Raw genomic sequence first — 13,151 nt, forward strand, 5'->3', positions numbered from 1 at the left:
CAAAGAGGAGCGGGCGACAACAGCGGCGATGCACGTCCACCGGCGCCCAGGCACGTGCACCCCAAACGCAGGCACGGAGGCCCGGGGCGCTCGCTGAGGTCAGGGGGCATCTGGGAGAGCCGCTGTAGGGGCGGGTCACAGATCTACGGTGAACACACAGGCAACAAAACCGAGGCATCTGGAGTGTCAACTGATGTAAAAGTGACCCTAATAAACCCATTACCTGTCAACGTAAAATTTCTGATGAAAAATAAGCACGTTTCCCAAGAAAAAAGCTTAGTGAGAGGGCATTGTTCACACTGTTGCCATTTTTCTTCACGGCTGGCTTAATACAAGACAGTTGGGTTCTCGTGGCTGCCCCGTCTTTAATCTGCGGTGACAGCACACTCCCCATGGCCTCAAGAACGCGCCGTGTGCGCTCAGGAGGGTGGGAGTGGGATGGGCAAGTCCCCCCTAGGCACTATTATGAAGATAACTTTCACTCCGCAGACCTCGTGAAAGGGTCTACAGGCCCCCTGGGGGCTCGCAGACCACTCTGAAAACCGGCACACAGAGCGCGTCACAGCAGTGGCCGAGGCAGTGGGAGCGTTAAAATTATACATGTGGCTGGAATGCAACTGCCACAGTGGAATTTTCTTTTGAAGACGGGACGGAAACGTACCAAGAAGGCTACTGTCGTGGCCTCTGGGTGGAGAAGGGGTGGGCAATTTTTTTCTTTGTGCCTTCCTGTTCCTCCCGCGCTGTGTGTCTATTTCTCTGGCGGTCAAAAGCAACACCTCTGGTTTGAGGAAAGGTCTGGGTAGCTGTGGCTTAGCCCTGAGGCACAAGGTGGGTGGGGACGAAGTCTTTTGAAATCATTAGCAGCCTCGTTGGGGGAGGGGGGCGGGGCTGCTCCCTCCTACAGAGCGCAATTCTCGGTGAGTGCACACTCCGCCCAGGCCACGGCGGAAGGCCTGGAGCAATGATGAGAACCAAAACCAGCTGGAGCTGGTCACTGCTCTGGGGATGGGGGAGGGCATGCCATCTCTAGAGCCACGGGACAGTTACAAAGGGGAAAAGGTCCACAGACTCGACCACCAAAAAAAGGTTTCCATCTGTGGGGAAGAAGAACCGGTAACAACGACACACACACACACACACACACACACACACGAGCGAGGGCACGAAGGAGGACGGGTCGATGCCGTCAGCGTGTGGGCTGCCCAGGAAGGTGGCAGGAGACTGACGGAGGGAGCCAGGCCCGCACACACTTGTTCGGCATCAACCAGGTGCAGCCTGGGCTCGAAAAGAGCTGCACGCAGACGAATGCCCCTGGTTCTCAAACAAGACCCCGTCAGATCAGCAAACGTTTAAAGGAGCCGAGACTGTGCAGTGGGGGCTGAGGCTGCACGGCCACGTTTCCACACAGCGGGCGCCGCGAGCCACAGACAGTGGAGGCTGCCGGTGGCTGGCGGCCGGTGCCCTGACGGGAGCCAACGGGCGGCAGGCAGCAGGGAAAGACCCCGCAGGGGAACGGGGGACTCGGGTCTCGAGCCCAGCCACGCCCCAGGCACCCCCACCCCTGGCTCAGGCCAGAACGCAGGCTGCAGAGAGCCCCAGCCCCAGGGTGCAGATTCCTCTCTGGGACACAGAGCAGGGACGAGAGAGCACCAATGTCACACGTGCGGTCCCCCGATGACCCCGGCTTCTGCCATCAGAACCAGCGTGCTCTACCCCGGAACAGACACCAGTACAGAAAGACAAAGGACTGAGAAGACAAACACTTGGGAAAACACAGGAAAACTTCTGAGTGGCTCAGAGAGCTAAGAGAAAACCTCATAAATATGCAATAATTTTTTTAAAAGAAACATTCAGAAAACAAGAAAAAGCTCTTGGAATGTAAAAATATGATAGGACAGAACACTTTTCTGAATTTGCGTTCTACATCAGTAAAAAAGTTTACATATAGCCCTGGCCTACCTGGTGCGGTTGGTCAGGGCACCGTCCCGACACACGCAGGCCTGCAGGTTTGATTCCTGGCAGGGCCCATACAGCAGCAACCAATGAGTGTATTAAACAAGCGGAATGAACAAAACCAGTGTTTTTCTCTCTTCTCTCTAAAATCAATAAAGTTTTAAAAACCGTCAGCTGTTCAACAGAAAAATAAAAAATTAAAGTTTATGACAGCAGAAAAACGAAATAAAAAAAATTGAAAGAACAAGTAGAGGGAATTTCCCAGAAAAAAATAAAGGCAAAGAGATAGAAAACTAGAGAGAAAAGATTCTAAAAAATTAGAAGCTGAACCCAGGAACACCCAGCCTTTCCAAGAGCGACGGCCCAAGCCCCAGTCAGAGCCTGTGCCAGGCCCCGGCCCGGGGAGTGCCCATCCCCCCACGGCCCCTGTCTGAGGGCGGAGGCCCCCCTCCAGGCAGGAGGGACAGGCCGGTGAGTGACTCCAGGACCCCTGACGAAGCAGAGCTGTGGGCCGCGTGGGTACCAGGCTTCTAAGACTTTCTGCTTGGGTCACAGTATCCACAAGGGGGCCTGAGACAGGCTCTCTTCTGTCTTGTTGAGGGAAGGGGCTTTGGGAAGCTGGCAGAGAAGGGCCATGGGCACTGGGCTCCCAGGGGTCCTGCCCCGGCCAGGCTCAATCAAGTGGCACCTCCTGACCACACCTTGCCGCACAGCACTGTGGGGTCGCTTGGCGTCCGTCCGGGACAATGCCCAACCAGAAACAGCAGAAGCTGGGAGAAGAAATTAAGACGCTGAGTGACTCACCCACCCCATCTTGTGAGGGGTGAAAATACTATCAACCTGCAGGGGAAGTGACCACCATGTAAACGTGAAACACTGGTCACAAAACCAAAGTGCCTGGAATCTGGTCAGAACCTGAGGCGGGTGGGAAAAAAGACTGGAAGGAAGTGCCGCCTGGAAAGCAGGGTTCACAGTCTCGACGTCTCAGCAAAGAGTGCGTGGTTACCTCTTTAACTTCTGCCATTTTTCTTTATCTTTTTTTCATTGTTTCCTCAATATTTTACTACTTTCACGATAAAACAAAGTTGGAACCTAAATTAACAGCTCATTTTTTAAGAGAGAAAGACAGAGCCATCCCTGGGCACTAGATGGGCAGCTTTAGACCCTTCTGTGCCCAAACTTTAAAAGCGGAGAGAAATAACTCACTAGACTGTCTCAACGCCTAAGTGTGCCAATTTTGTAATCTGCATTTTTCAATTACATTAAAAGCATTTTCCCAAATTGCTCTATTCTTCCCTTTATGACAAGGGATGAGACTGGATGAAACTGGCTCCCAGAGCGCAGCCCGCACCTTCCCCGGGGCTGTTTTCTGCGGTCAGCGGCTGGCCAGCACGCCACCCCCCCCTGGGACCCGGACCGCTGGACCAGGTGCAGTCTTCAAAGAGCAGAAAACGCAGCTTGGGTTCTGCCACACGGTCCTTTCCTCGGTCCTCCTGCAACCTCAGGGTTTTCCCAAGAGGTGCAGGCTCGCATGGCCCTCTGGCAGCCCCAGTGGCCTAGGGGGCGGCCTGACACCCTNCTTCCCTTTATGACAAGGGATGAGACTGGATGAAACTGGCTCCCAGAGTGCAGCCCGCACCTTCCCCGGGGCTGTTTTCTGCGGTCAGCGGCTGGCCAGCACGCCACCCCACCCTGGGACCCGGACCGCTGGACCAGGTGCAGTCTTCAAAGAGCAGAAAACGCAGCTTGGGTTCTGCCACACGGTCCTTTCCTCAGTCCTCCTGCAACCTCAGGGTTTTCCCAAGAGGTGCAGGCTCGCATGGCCCTCTGGCAGCCCCAGTGGCCTAGGGGGCGGCCTGACACCCTCACTTCCAGCCCTGGGGCAATTCAGGTGAGAACCTTCACTGCTAGGAGAAGAGCTGTGTTTGGTAAGTGCCACCGGCCACCTGACCTCACTGGGTGCCCTCAGGCAAGAGCCTGTCCCTCTCTGGGCCCGTCAAATGAAGACGGAGTCAGGTGACCTCGGCTCGAGCAGGCACACTCCACCCACCCCCTCCTGGCCTCCACCTAATTACCCGGATGCACAGCTACTCACTGACTCCCCAGCCGCCCAGCGCCCCCCCCAGCTGTGTGTGCTCACCCCCAGCGGTGTTGCCTCCTGCTCGGAATACATTGCCCATGGTCTGCGTGATGCCCCCCACCTCCTTCCTCCACACAGCGAGTCATGTCTCCACCTCATCCAGCAAAATCCACCAAGAATAATTCTTTCAAAACTGAAATAAACCTTCACTCTGGCACTTGAATCCATAAATTTGTCTTTGAACCTGAGATATATTACTTTCTACAAAGCACATCTAAGATACCCTAACAGAATACGCTAACAGTGATACAGCAACCAAATCCTACAATACATAAAAATGTAAATCCGAACTACCACGGAAATCGCCCCTTCTCCACGTGCCTGGGACACAGCCCTAGGGTTCGGAGCCGGGTTGGACCTCGGGCACCCCTTGGGGGAGAGACGTGCTCTCCCACCCTTTACTCTCAGAGGCTGGAGCGCAGAGTGGGGCTGGGAGCTCTTGGCTGGGGGAGTGCGGCTGGACAGCCAGCTTCCCATCTGGCCCCCACCGGTTGGCATGTGGGCAGCCCCCTTGACCTTGACGCTGTGCCTCCACTGGCGCATCTGTGTGGTGAGGATAAGGGCAGCCCTGGCCTCAGACCAGATGAAGCGCTTGGAACTTTGCCTAGCAGGTGGCCAACACTCGGGAACAGTGAGCTCTCTCCATCCTCTGCCATGGCCTCACGGTCCCTCGGCAGTCCCACCACTGACTGGCCGCATGGAGGGACCTCGATTTGGGTGCTCACCCTCCAGAGCAGAGTCCTTTCTTTCAGATGCACACAAGAAGGGGGACTGGACCCAACTGAATCTGGCACAGCCCTGGCCAGAGGAAAGTGGGACTCACTCCTGAGTCTCTTCAGGTGTCAATCGCTCCTCCCAGCAGTGCCCAAGGCTAAGGCAAAGGCTGTGCAAACCTGCCAACATTTACTCGTGATCAATTTGAGCCCGTGGACCCAGCCCTGCAGCCCGTACCTTCCAAGGGTGCAGTTTGTGAAGAGGGTGCGGGCAAATGGCCTGGGGCGGACAACACCAAACACTTTTCAAGTATCGACATCAGGGACACTGGCATTGAAACTCTTGAAAACTATGTGTCTACAGGCAGACTGCACGGAGATTCATGAGAGCAGAAGTTCCGTTAAGTGGAGGATTCGGACTCGTCTTTTCTCCGGCTTTGCTAACTAATCAGCACAGGTGCAGAGCAGTTACATCATCGCCTGCCATGTCTTTTCCACAGCAGCAACCCCAATAGGTGGCCATTATCCCCATTTTACCAATGAGAAAACTAGGGGGTCAGAGAGGCTAAGTGCTTTTCCAAACGTCACACAGCCACCAAGCACCTGTTAGGGAATGGGAACCCGGAAGTCTGCTGTAACAACACACCCGGGGCTGCCAATCTACTCAGGTTCCACTCATCACCCACAAAGGCTTTATTTAGCTAAAGCCCGTCTTGAATGCACCAAGGCAGTAAAAAGGACAATATTTACATCCAGCCATTGGCTGAAGGATGGACTCTTTAAAACAAAAAACAGGATGCCATAGGAAATGACATGGAAATAGCAAAGTCTGGAGTTCGAGAAGCCATGAGAATGTTCAGGGAGTTTTCTTAAGTGACAAAAATCCCCATTACAGACAGTATGAAAAATAGAGGGGTGCTCCAAACTTCTACCACTACGGGGGACGGCCCCGTTCTGTGAACACGCATGCGCAACGAATGACCGGCGAGGTCCCCAGGGTCAGTGAGGTGCCTGCTCAGGGTTGGGACTAACAATGGTTTCTCTTTTAATCTTCATGCTTCACATTTTCTGCATTTTCAAAGTTTTTCACAATAAGCGTCTATTACATTCATGATCAAAAAGGAAACATTCATTTTTCAGCGTTTGAAGGGAGCTTGTTATTGAAAGAACTCCCCGAGCAAATCCTTCCGCGCAGCAGATAAGCAGCCCCTCGTTCACACGCCACATCTGTAACCCCGTGTTTCAGAACTCCAGGCCTTCACGCATGGGCAATGGGTCCCCAAGAGCAAGCCTCCTTCCAGAGGGGGCACGGGTCAGAGCTCCGCCTTCACGGTCAGTGGGCGTGCAAACGTGCTGAGGCCCAGAGGGACATGCAGGGACGGGAGGAGCGCATAATAACAGGGTCTCCGAAGGGTATCTCAGCTACGGGGAGCAGAGGTGGGGGAGGCGGGGACCGCTGAGCAGGAAAGCAGGGCAGCAGTGCGGAGTTATGAGTCATTGTTTTATTTTGCTTAATTTCTCAAGCTGTAAATTTTTCAAAACTAATAGAAGCATATTTTACAGCTCACAGAGCAGTAAGAATATATTAAAAGAAGTGTCTTCCCACTGTAAGGTGCCCAACTGAGACTTAAGGATTCCAAAGCTACACGTTAAAGAGGTGAGGGAACTGGCACTCCACGTTCTGTGGATTAATCAGATGATTGTGCTGTTTTTCTCCTGATCAGAAAAAAAAAATCGTATTTCTGTAACTGTTACCTTGAACCAAGGATTCTTCCAGATTCTAGAAGCTGGCAGTGAGCTGCTTGTATTAAGTCTTACTGTGCCCCCTAGTGGCAAATGGGATTTACGCACTTAAAACACAATTCTTTCCCCAAGGCTGGAAATAAAACTCAAAAATTTCTTAAAAGAATTTCACTGGTCACTCAACATGTACAAATCCTTGTGCCGGGGGCTACAGAGAATATAGAAGCAGGTCTCGCCAGACCCCTGCTCAAGTAGCGTGAAATCTGCGCAGCACGGCACACCCGGAACCAGGGGTGCACCGGTGCAAGGAGAGGAGGCCGCGAGAACAGGAGCGCACGGGACGGGCCCACTGTACGTCAGACGCCACACTAGGCAACGCACAGCCGGCATCATGTATTTCTCACAAAAGCCTAGAGAGGCTTGTGTCATTAGCTCCACTTTACACACGAGGTCTGTCCAGAAAGAGTCCAGCCACTGTTACTATAAGGAGAACGGTTTGCGTGACATCAATGGAACCTGGCAGCCGAGGAGAGTGGACTGGAATGCGCATGCGGGAACAATGACACCTTCACTGTACCAGTCAGCAGGGCCAGTAGATGCTGCTGAGTGAGCACATGTACTGTGTGGCCGTCACATTCAAAACGACTGAGTGAGTAGAACAACGAATCTGTATCAATTTTTGCATTAAATTCAAACATTCCTCCACAGAACCTATTTGGATGACTCAGCAGGCTGCAGCTATGGGTAAATGGTGATTGGCAGCGTCATCACGACAACGCACCTGCTCATGCCTCACAGCTCGTGCTGAGTTTTTTGGTGAAACATCAAATCACCAGGTGATTCAGCCCCGCTACAGCCCAGATTTGGTGCCCTGCAACTTCTGGCTTTTCCCAAAACTAAAATCACCTTTGAAAGGGAAGAGATTTCAGACCATCAATGAGATTCAGGAAAATACAACAGGGCAGCTGATGGTGACTGGGAGAACTCTGTGAGGTCCCAAAGTGCCTACTTTAAATGGGACTAGGGCGTCATTGTCCTCTGCAATGTTTCTTGTATCTTGTGTTTTCTTCAATAAATGTCTCTATTTTTCATAGTACATGACTGGATACTTTCTAGACAGGCCTTGTACACCGGCTGAGGGTCAGAGAAGTTAAGTAACTTGCCAGAGATCACACAGCCAATCAGTGGCAGAGAATTCAAACTGAAGTGTTGTGTCGCCCGCCCCCAAACTCCTCCCTCCTTCCTGATCCAGTGGGGAGAAGGCACTCCGGCAGACTTTAACAGGAACAAAGGGACAGCACCCTACAGAAGGGAGCACAGAGTTGGGGGTGCCCCTGCCTGTTGCACCCACCATCTGCTCTCCACCCACAACTGGGAGGAAGCAAGTGAGGATACCTGCCTGCACCCACGGCCCTTCCAGCCTCCAGAGCCAGTGTCCTTGTGCCTCCTGTGCCCACGTCCGTCACACGCCGGACCACAGACCCCCAAGGCCCACCACACGCCCATCCTCTGGCACTGCCTGCCCAGGGCTGCCAGCTGCCCGCCAGGCTACACACAGACCCGATGGCCTGGCCAGCACCTCCCCTCCCGCCCCCAGCCCCGCCCCGCCCAGTGCCCTGCCCTGTCTGTCTGGACCCGGGCTCCCCCAGCCCTTGCCACGAGGCCTCCCCCTGAAAAGTCGCTCCACATTGATCCGCCAAATACCTCCGTCAGTGACAACTCGAACACCTCAAAGCAGAGGGCGCCCTGGCTAACGGCTGCATCTGTGGTTTCTAACTGCCCCGGCTGTCAAGGCACCACAGGGGGGGAAGGATTGGGAGACCCTGACCCCAGCAGCCACAACAGCAGCCATGCTCTGCCCCTGGGGCCACCTCCAATGCCACCCCTGTAGCCTCGCCAAGAGGGACAAACAGTGCGGTGGATAGGGCCCCCTGGAGGTTGCTGGGCGGAGCAGCACACACTAGCTCCTCGAACAGGTGGGCCTGCCCAGGGCAGCCCCCAGCAGAAGGCCCCGGACCCCATCTCAGTGAATCACCCCCAGCACAGTGACAGTCCCTCAGCCAGAGCAGCCTTCCCAAACTGGACCAACTGCGCCCTCTTCTGGCCACGAGGTGCCACAGCTAGTTGACTGCCCAGGGCCCCTCCATGGGGGCCCCTGTGCACCGACACTCAGTCACCTACTCCACAGGACCCGATACACGACTGAACAAATGCAGCGCACAGATCAGTGGTTTCACTCAGACACTCTCTGTCCAAAAACTCACATGGGGACGCCTCTGCTCAGGAAACCTACACATTCCTGGCCAACAGGATCCAAGCAGGGCCCTCTGAGCCCCCACTGATACAAGGTGGGAACTGACCCCCTCGGGGCTCCAGGCCTGCCCCTCTCCATCCGGAGACACAATCACATGCACAGGTGGGCAGCAGGCACCCAGAAGGGCACACCAGCCACCCCTGCACCCCTCCACTCATCTCTGTGCATGGCGACCCAGCCTGCCCTTCAAGACTCTTCTGTCAGTGTCTGCCACCACCCCCAACCCTCAAGGGACTAGACAGGGGCTGCCCACATCCCTCGGGTGGTCCACCGACAACCACACTGCGCCCCACAAAACTCCACCATGTGCTCAGCGTCGGGCCAGGGTTTTAGACATCTGGCACCTGGACATTCATTCCACCTGAGAGGCCCCAGCCATCTAGAAGCTTGTTCTACTGAGGCAGAAACCAGTTCAGAGAGGTCAAGTGCCTTGCTCAAGGTCACAAAGCTGCTGGGCTTGGAAGCAAACCCCAAGCCAGGCTCATTCTGACCCCAGCCCCACCCGAGGCCTGCCAGACCCCGCCTGGCCTGGCCCAGACCACCCCCCCGCCCCCCGCACCCTCCAGGGGCTCCCAGGGCCGGCCCAAGCACATCTCCACGTGCACCGGGAGGCCAGAAGCCTCCCAGCAAACTTCCAATCCCCAGCTGCACGAGAGGAGCCCTGAAGAGCTGTGCACAAACCCCTGGGCTCTAGATTGGAGACCGAACGCGACACTGCCCCCGCATGACTCTCCAGCCTTGCTGCAGAAGATCACGGGCAAATCAGTTCTGGACTCAAAGCAGCTGCTTAAAAATGACACCGGTCCTGGCTGGTGTAGCTCAGTGGATTGAGCACAGGCCTGTGAACCACACGATCGCGGTTTGATTCCCAGTCAGGGCACATACCTGGGTTGCAGGCCAGTTCCCAGCAGGGGATGCACGAGAAGCAACCATACATTGATATTTCTCTTCCTCTCTCCTTCCCTTCCCCTCTAAAGATAAATAAATAAATATTTAAAAAAAAATTACACCGGTAACTGGCCCCCATCAGAGGTGTCACTGCGGGTGGGCTTCCTTTCTTCACTGCGGAAGCTGCCTCCTGAGGGCAGAGGTTCGAAAGAGAACTTGCAAACAGTGTCCCGGGCAGGCTGGTTCCGGAACCCCGAGGAAATGGAGGGAGTCACTGGCATCTACGGGGCACCTCAGGGGCGAATGGCTCTGTGCCCGGGGCTCTGTGCACTTTTCTCTCACAAGATCGCACACACGGTTATGACTCTGCCCTTCTCAGAGGAGACACAGGACTTGCAGGGGGCAGCTCAAGCCGGCTAACCAGCTACCGCCAGCTCCAACTCCAAAGCCATTTTTTTCCAGGAGCTTGGGTTCAGCCCAAATTTATTCAGCCCCCCACTGCACACCAGTGACGTGCTGGGTGGCCAGGTGCCAAGGAGAGTGAGGGCGGACACAGTACTGCGCAGAGAGGCTGGGGCAGGTAACGGGCACGCACCATACACCTGCTACACTGCACACCTGTGCGGCTGGGGCCTGCTCCCTGCCAGTCTGTTACTTCAGAGTAAGTTAAACAAAGAGCAACCAGCCCTGGCCTGTGTGGCTCAGCGGATTGAGTGACAGCCTGCGAACCAAAAAGTCTCCACTTTGATTCCCTATCAGGGCGTGTGCCTGGGTTGCAGGCCAGGTCCCCAGTAGGGGGTGTGGGAGAGGCAACTGACTGATGTTTCTCTATCTCCCTTGCCCTTGCTCCAAAAATAAATAACATTTAACAAATGAATAAATAAATAACAATGGAAAAACAAGTTTCTGTGTAAACTGGAAGTCCCCAGCAGGGCACCCACAGTCCTCTCTGGCCTGGCCCCTCACCCCCACCAGGCCCCTGAAGGCCTCCGTGCTTAGACCCAAGGATGCCCCCATCCCTCCCCACCCGCGTCACCATGTGCCTCCTGCAGGCCTTCACCAAGCCCTCCCAGGCTGGGCGCCATCCCTTCCACGCGGCTCCTGTGGTGCTTCTGTGTCCAGCTGGGGGTCCCATCCTCACAGCCCTAAGCCCAGCACTGTGAGTGCCTCCCACGTGGCCTCCCACGTGGCCATGACCTACCCCACAGCGCCTGCCCAGGGCCCCCCAGCGCCCCTGCATCCAGCACAGCACAGGCACAGGGCTGGCACTGCTCAGCGTGCCACAGGAGTCACAGAGGGGCCCTGAGGTCCCAGGGCTTGGCCCTGGGCTGCTCTCCAATCCCTCTGGCAGGTCCTGCTCAACAACCTCAGCCCCGTGGGCTACAGAGTGTCCTGACGACCTCAGCGCCCCCACAGGGGATAAGGACTCATTAGCGTACTCTGGAGGCCTAGGCAAAGCAGTGCCAGTGAGGCCTGTGACAGAAGGGACTGACGATGGGGGGGGGGCACCAAGAGCCTCCTCCTGAACACAACAAAGAGCACCCCAGAGATTCCCAAGAAGACACATTCAGCCTGGGACCCCACACCACTGTCGTGCAGAATCAAACACCCAGCAGTTTGGTCCTGAGGATACTGACAAGAGCAGTTCCGCTCGCATCTTACCTTGAAGGTTTTATCCATGGAAGTGGAGAGGAGCATGTGGCTCTTCGAAAAGACTGGGCACCACTGAACGCTGTTGGCAGGGCCCCGGTGGCCTCTCAGGTGGAAGAGCACCCTCCTGGAGATCCTGGTCTCTTTATACTGAGTGTCCAAATACGGCTGAATAAACTCTGACACCCGGGGCTCCACGGCGAGGGGGGCTGGGGGGCACCCCGTGGGGGGACCCTTGGCTTCCGCAGCTTTACTCTTGCCTGTTTCTGTGTTCAATCCTTGCAACTGTCTCAGCCTTTTGGGGGTGTAGGGTACAACACAGTCCTCACACCTTTTCTTCTGAAGAGAGCTGCCTCGTGTACCTGGGGTTCCAGACTGGGTTTGGGCACAGAAAGGTGGTTCCGGGGGGTCACAAGTTCCCCAGGAGGGTTTCACCTGCTTAACCAGGGCTACTGCCAGGGGCACATGGCCAGCAGGGACGTGACTGAGCCACAGGGAAGCACAAGGAGGCCCACTTGTGGCGATGGTGACCTCAGGCTCTGTCCTGGGCCACTGTAGCCTCTGGCTGGGGCAAGACCCTGGGCCACTTCTCCAGAGTCGAGCCGGCGGGAGACACGGGCCAGCTGGGTCCTCAGAAGAACAGTGCTTCGTGGGCAGTGCACCCCGCTCCGTCCCGTCCGGGGCTCCCAATGCGGAACCCTGGCCACGCGCTTGGACCGCATCACAAGTGTCTTCCGCCCGGCCGATGGCAATGACACTTCCCGCGGGCTCATTCTCAGCCTCCGAGTCCGAGTCATCATAAGCCACCAGTGAAGCCATTGAAGACAGTTTCTTGCTGTCCTTCGGGCGCCAACTACCTAAGACCAAACAAAGCCAGGTGTCAGGACTCATGCACGGACCCATACTGACCACCACGCAGAGGTAAGAGAAAGCGTGCCATCCAGCAAGTCAAAGATGGAAAAACCCGTAGGAACAAACATAAAATGTGAGGGCTCTTCTATACACCAGGCCTGATGCGTTAGAGGATGTCATTTTTAAAATGAAGACTATGGAAATTTGGGGATAAGTTTAACAACCACAAAAAAATTAGCAAAACCTACATGAGGAAAACTAAAGCTTTACTGAAAGATATGAAACAGGACCTGACTAACCACAGACAGGATACCTGCACAGAAAGACTCAGGACTATAAAGATGCCTTTCGGTGCAACATGCAAATGACGTACTACAGAACTGTACACCTGAAACCTACATTACTGTATTTGCCAATGTCACCCCAATACAGTCAATAAAAAAGAAAAAATAGGAGCAACCAGGAAGTGTCACCCAGCTGACCCAGAGGCTGATGTTTTTCCACCACAAAAAAGAAATGGCCGTTATGTGACATGACAGAGGTGTTAGCTAACGCTATGGTGGTGATCACAGTGCAACAGGACAATGTCTCAAATCAGCATGTGTGTCCCTTACACTTACCAATATTATATGTCAATCACACAATCAAAATAAAAATAAAAGAGAAATGATACTAATAAAAATAGACACCTTTGGAAAAACAATTACAAATGTAAACACGTCGAGTTTTTACTGCAACACCCCTGCTACACAAGCACCAACACATGTGTGCAAAGACAGGCACACAAAGACAGGCACACAAAGACAGGTACACAAAGACACCTGCAGCGAGCTCACCGGCCTCCCCCTCATCGACAGGGACAAGGTCAGGTCTGAAAACACTGAAATGGAAAAACACC

The 13,151-nt window shown here is 54.7% G+C and overlaps 1 protein-coding gene across 5 annotated transcripts in view; it reads right to left on the reverse strand.

Moving 5' to 3' along the window:
• The window catches only part of WDR25 (WD repeat domain 25), a 118,690-nt gene that overhangs the window by 103,320 nt on the left and 2,219 nt on the right, over window positions 1–13,151 (reverse strand). For 3 of the 5 annotated variants that reach the window (XM_037031690.1, XM_037031691.1, XM_037031692.1), the window contains exon 2: window positions 11,414–12,258. In XM_037031690.1, the coding sequence (XP_036887585.1) occupies window positions 11,414–12,220 (807 nt within the window). In that variant the 5' untranslated portion in view covers window positions 12,221–12,258. Of the gene's footprint in view, window positions 1–11,413; window positions 12,259–12,942; window positions 13,026–13,151 lie in introns of those variants that run through there. The other 2 variants (XM_037031688.1, XM_037031693.1) reach the window with 2 other exon arrangements.

Source organism: Sturnira hondurensis, unplaced genomic scaffold, assembly GCF_014824575.4.
Source record: "Sturnira hondurensis isolate 20B ecotype Veracruz unplaced genomic scaffold, ASM1482457v3 Scaffold0021143, whole genome shotgun sequence".
NCBI classification, from domain to species: domain Eukaryota; kingdom Metazoa; phylum Chordata; class Mammalia; order Chiroptera; family Phyllostomidae; genus Sturnira; species Sturnira hondurensis.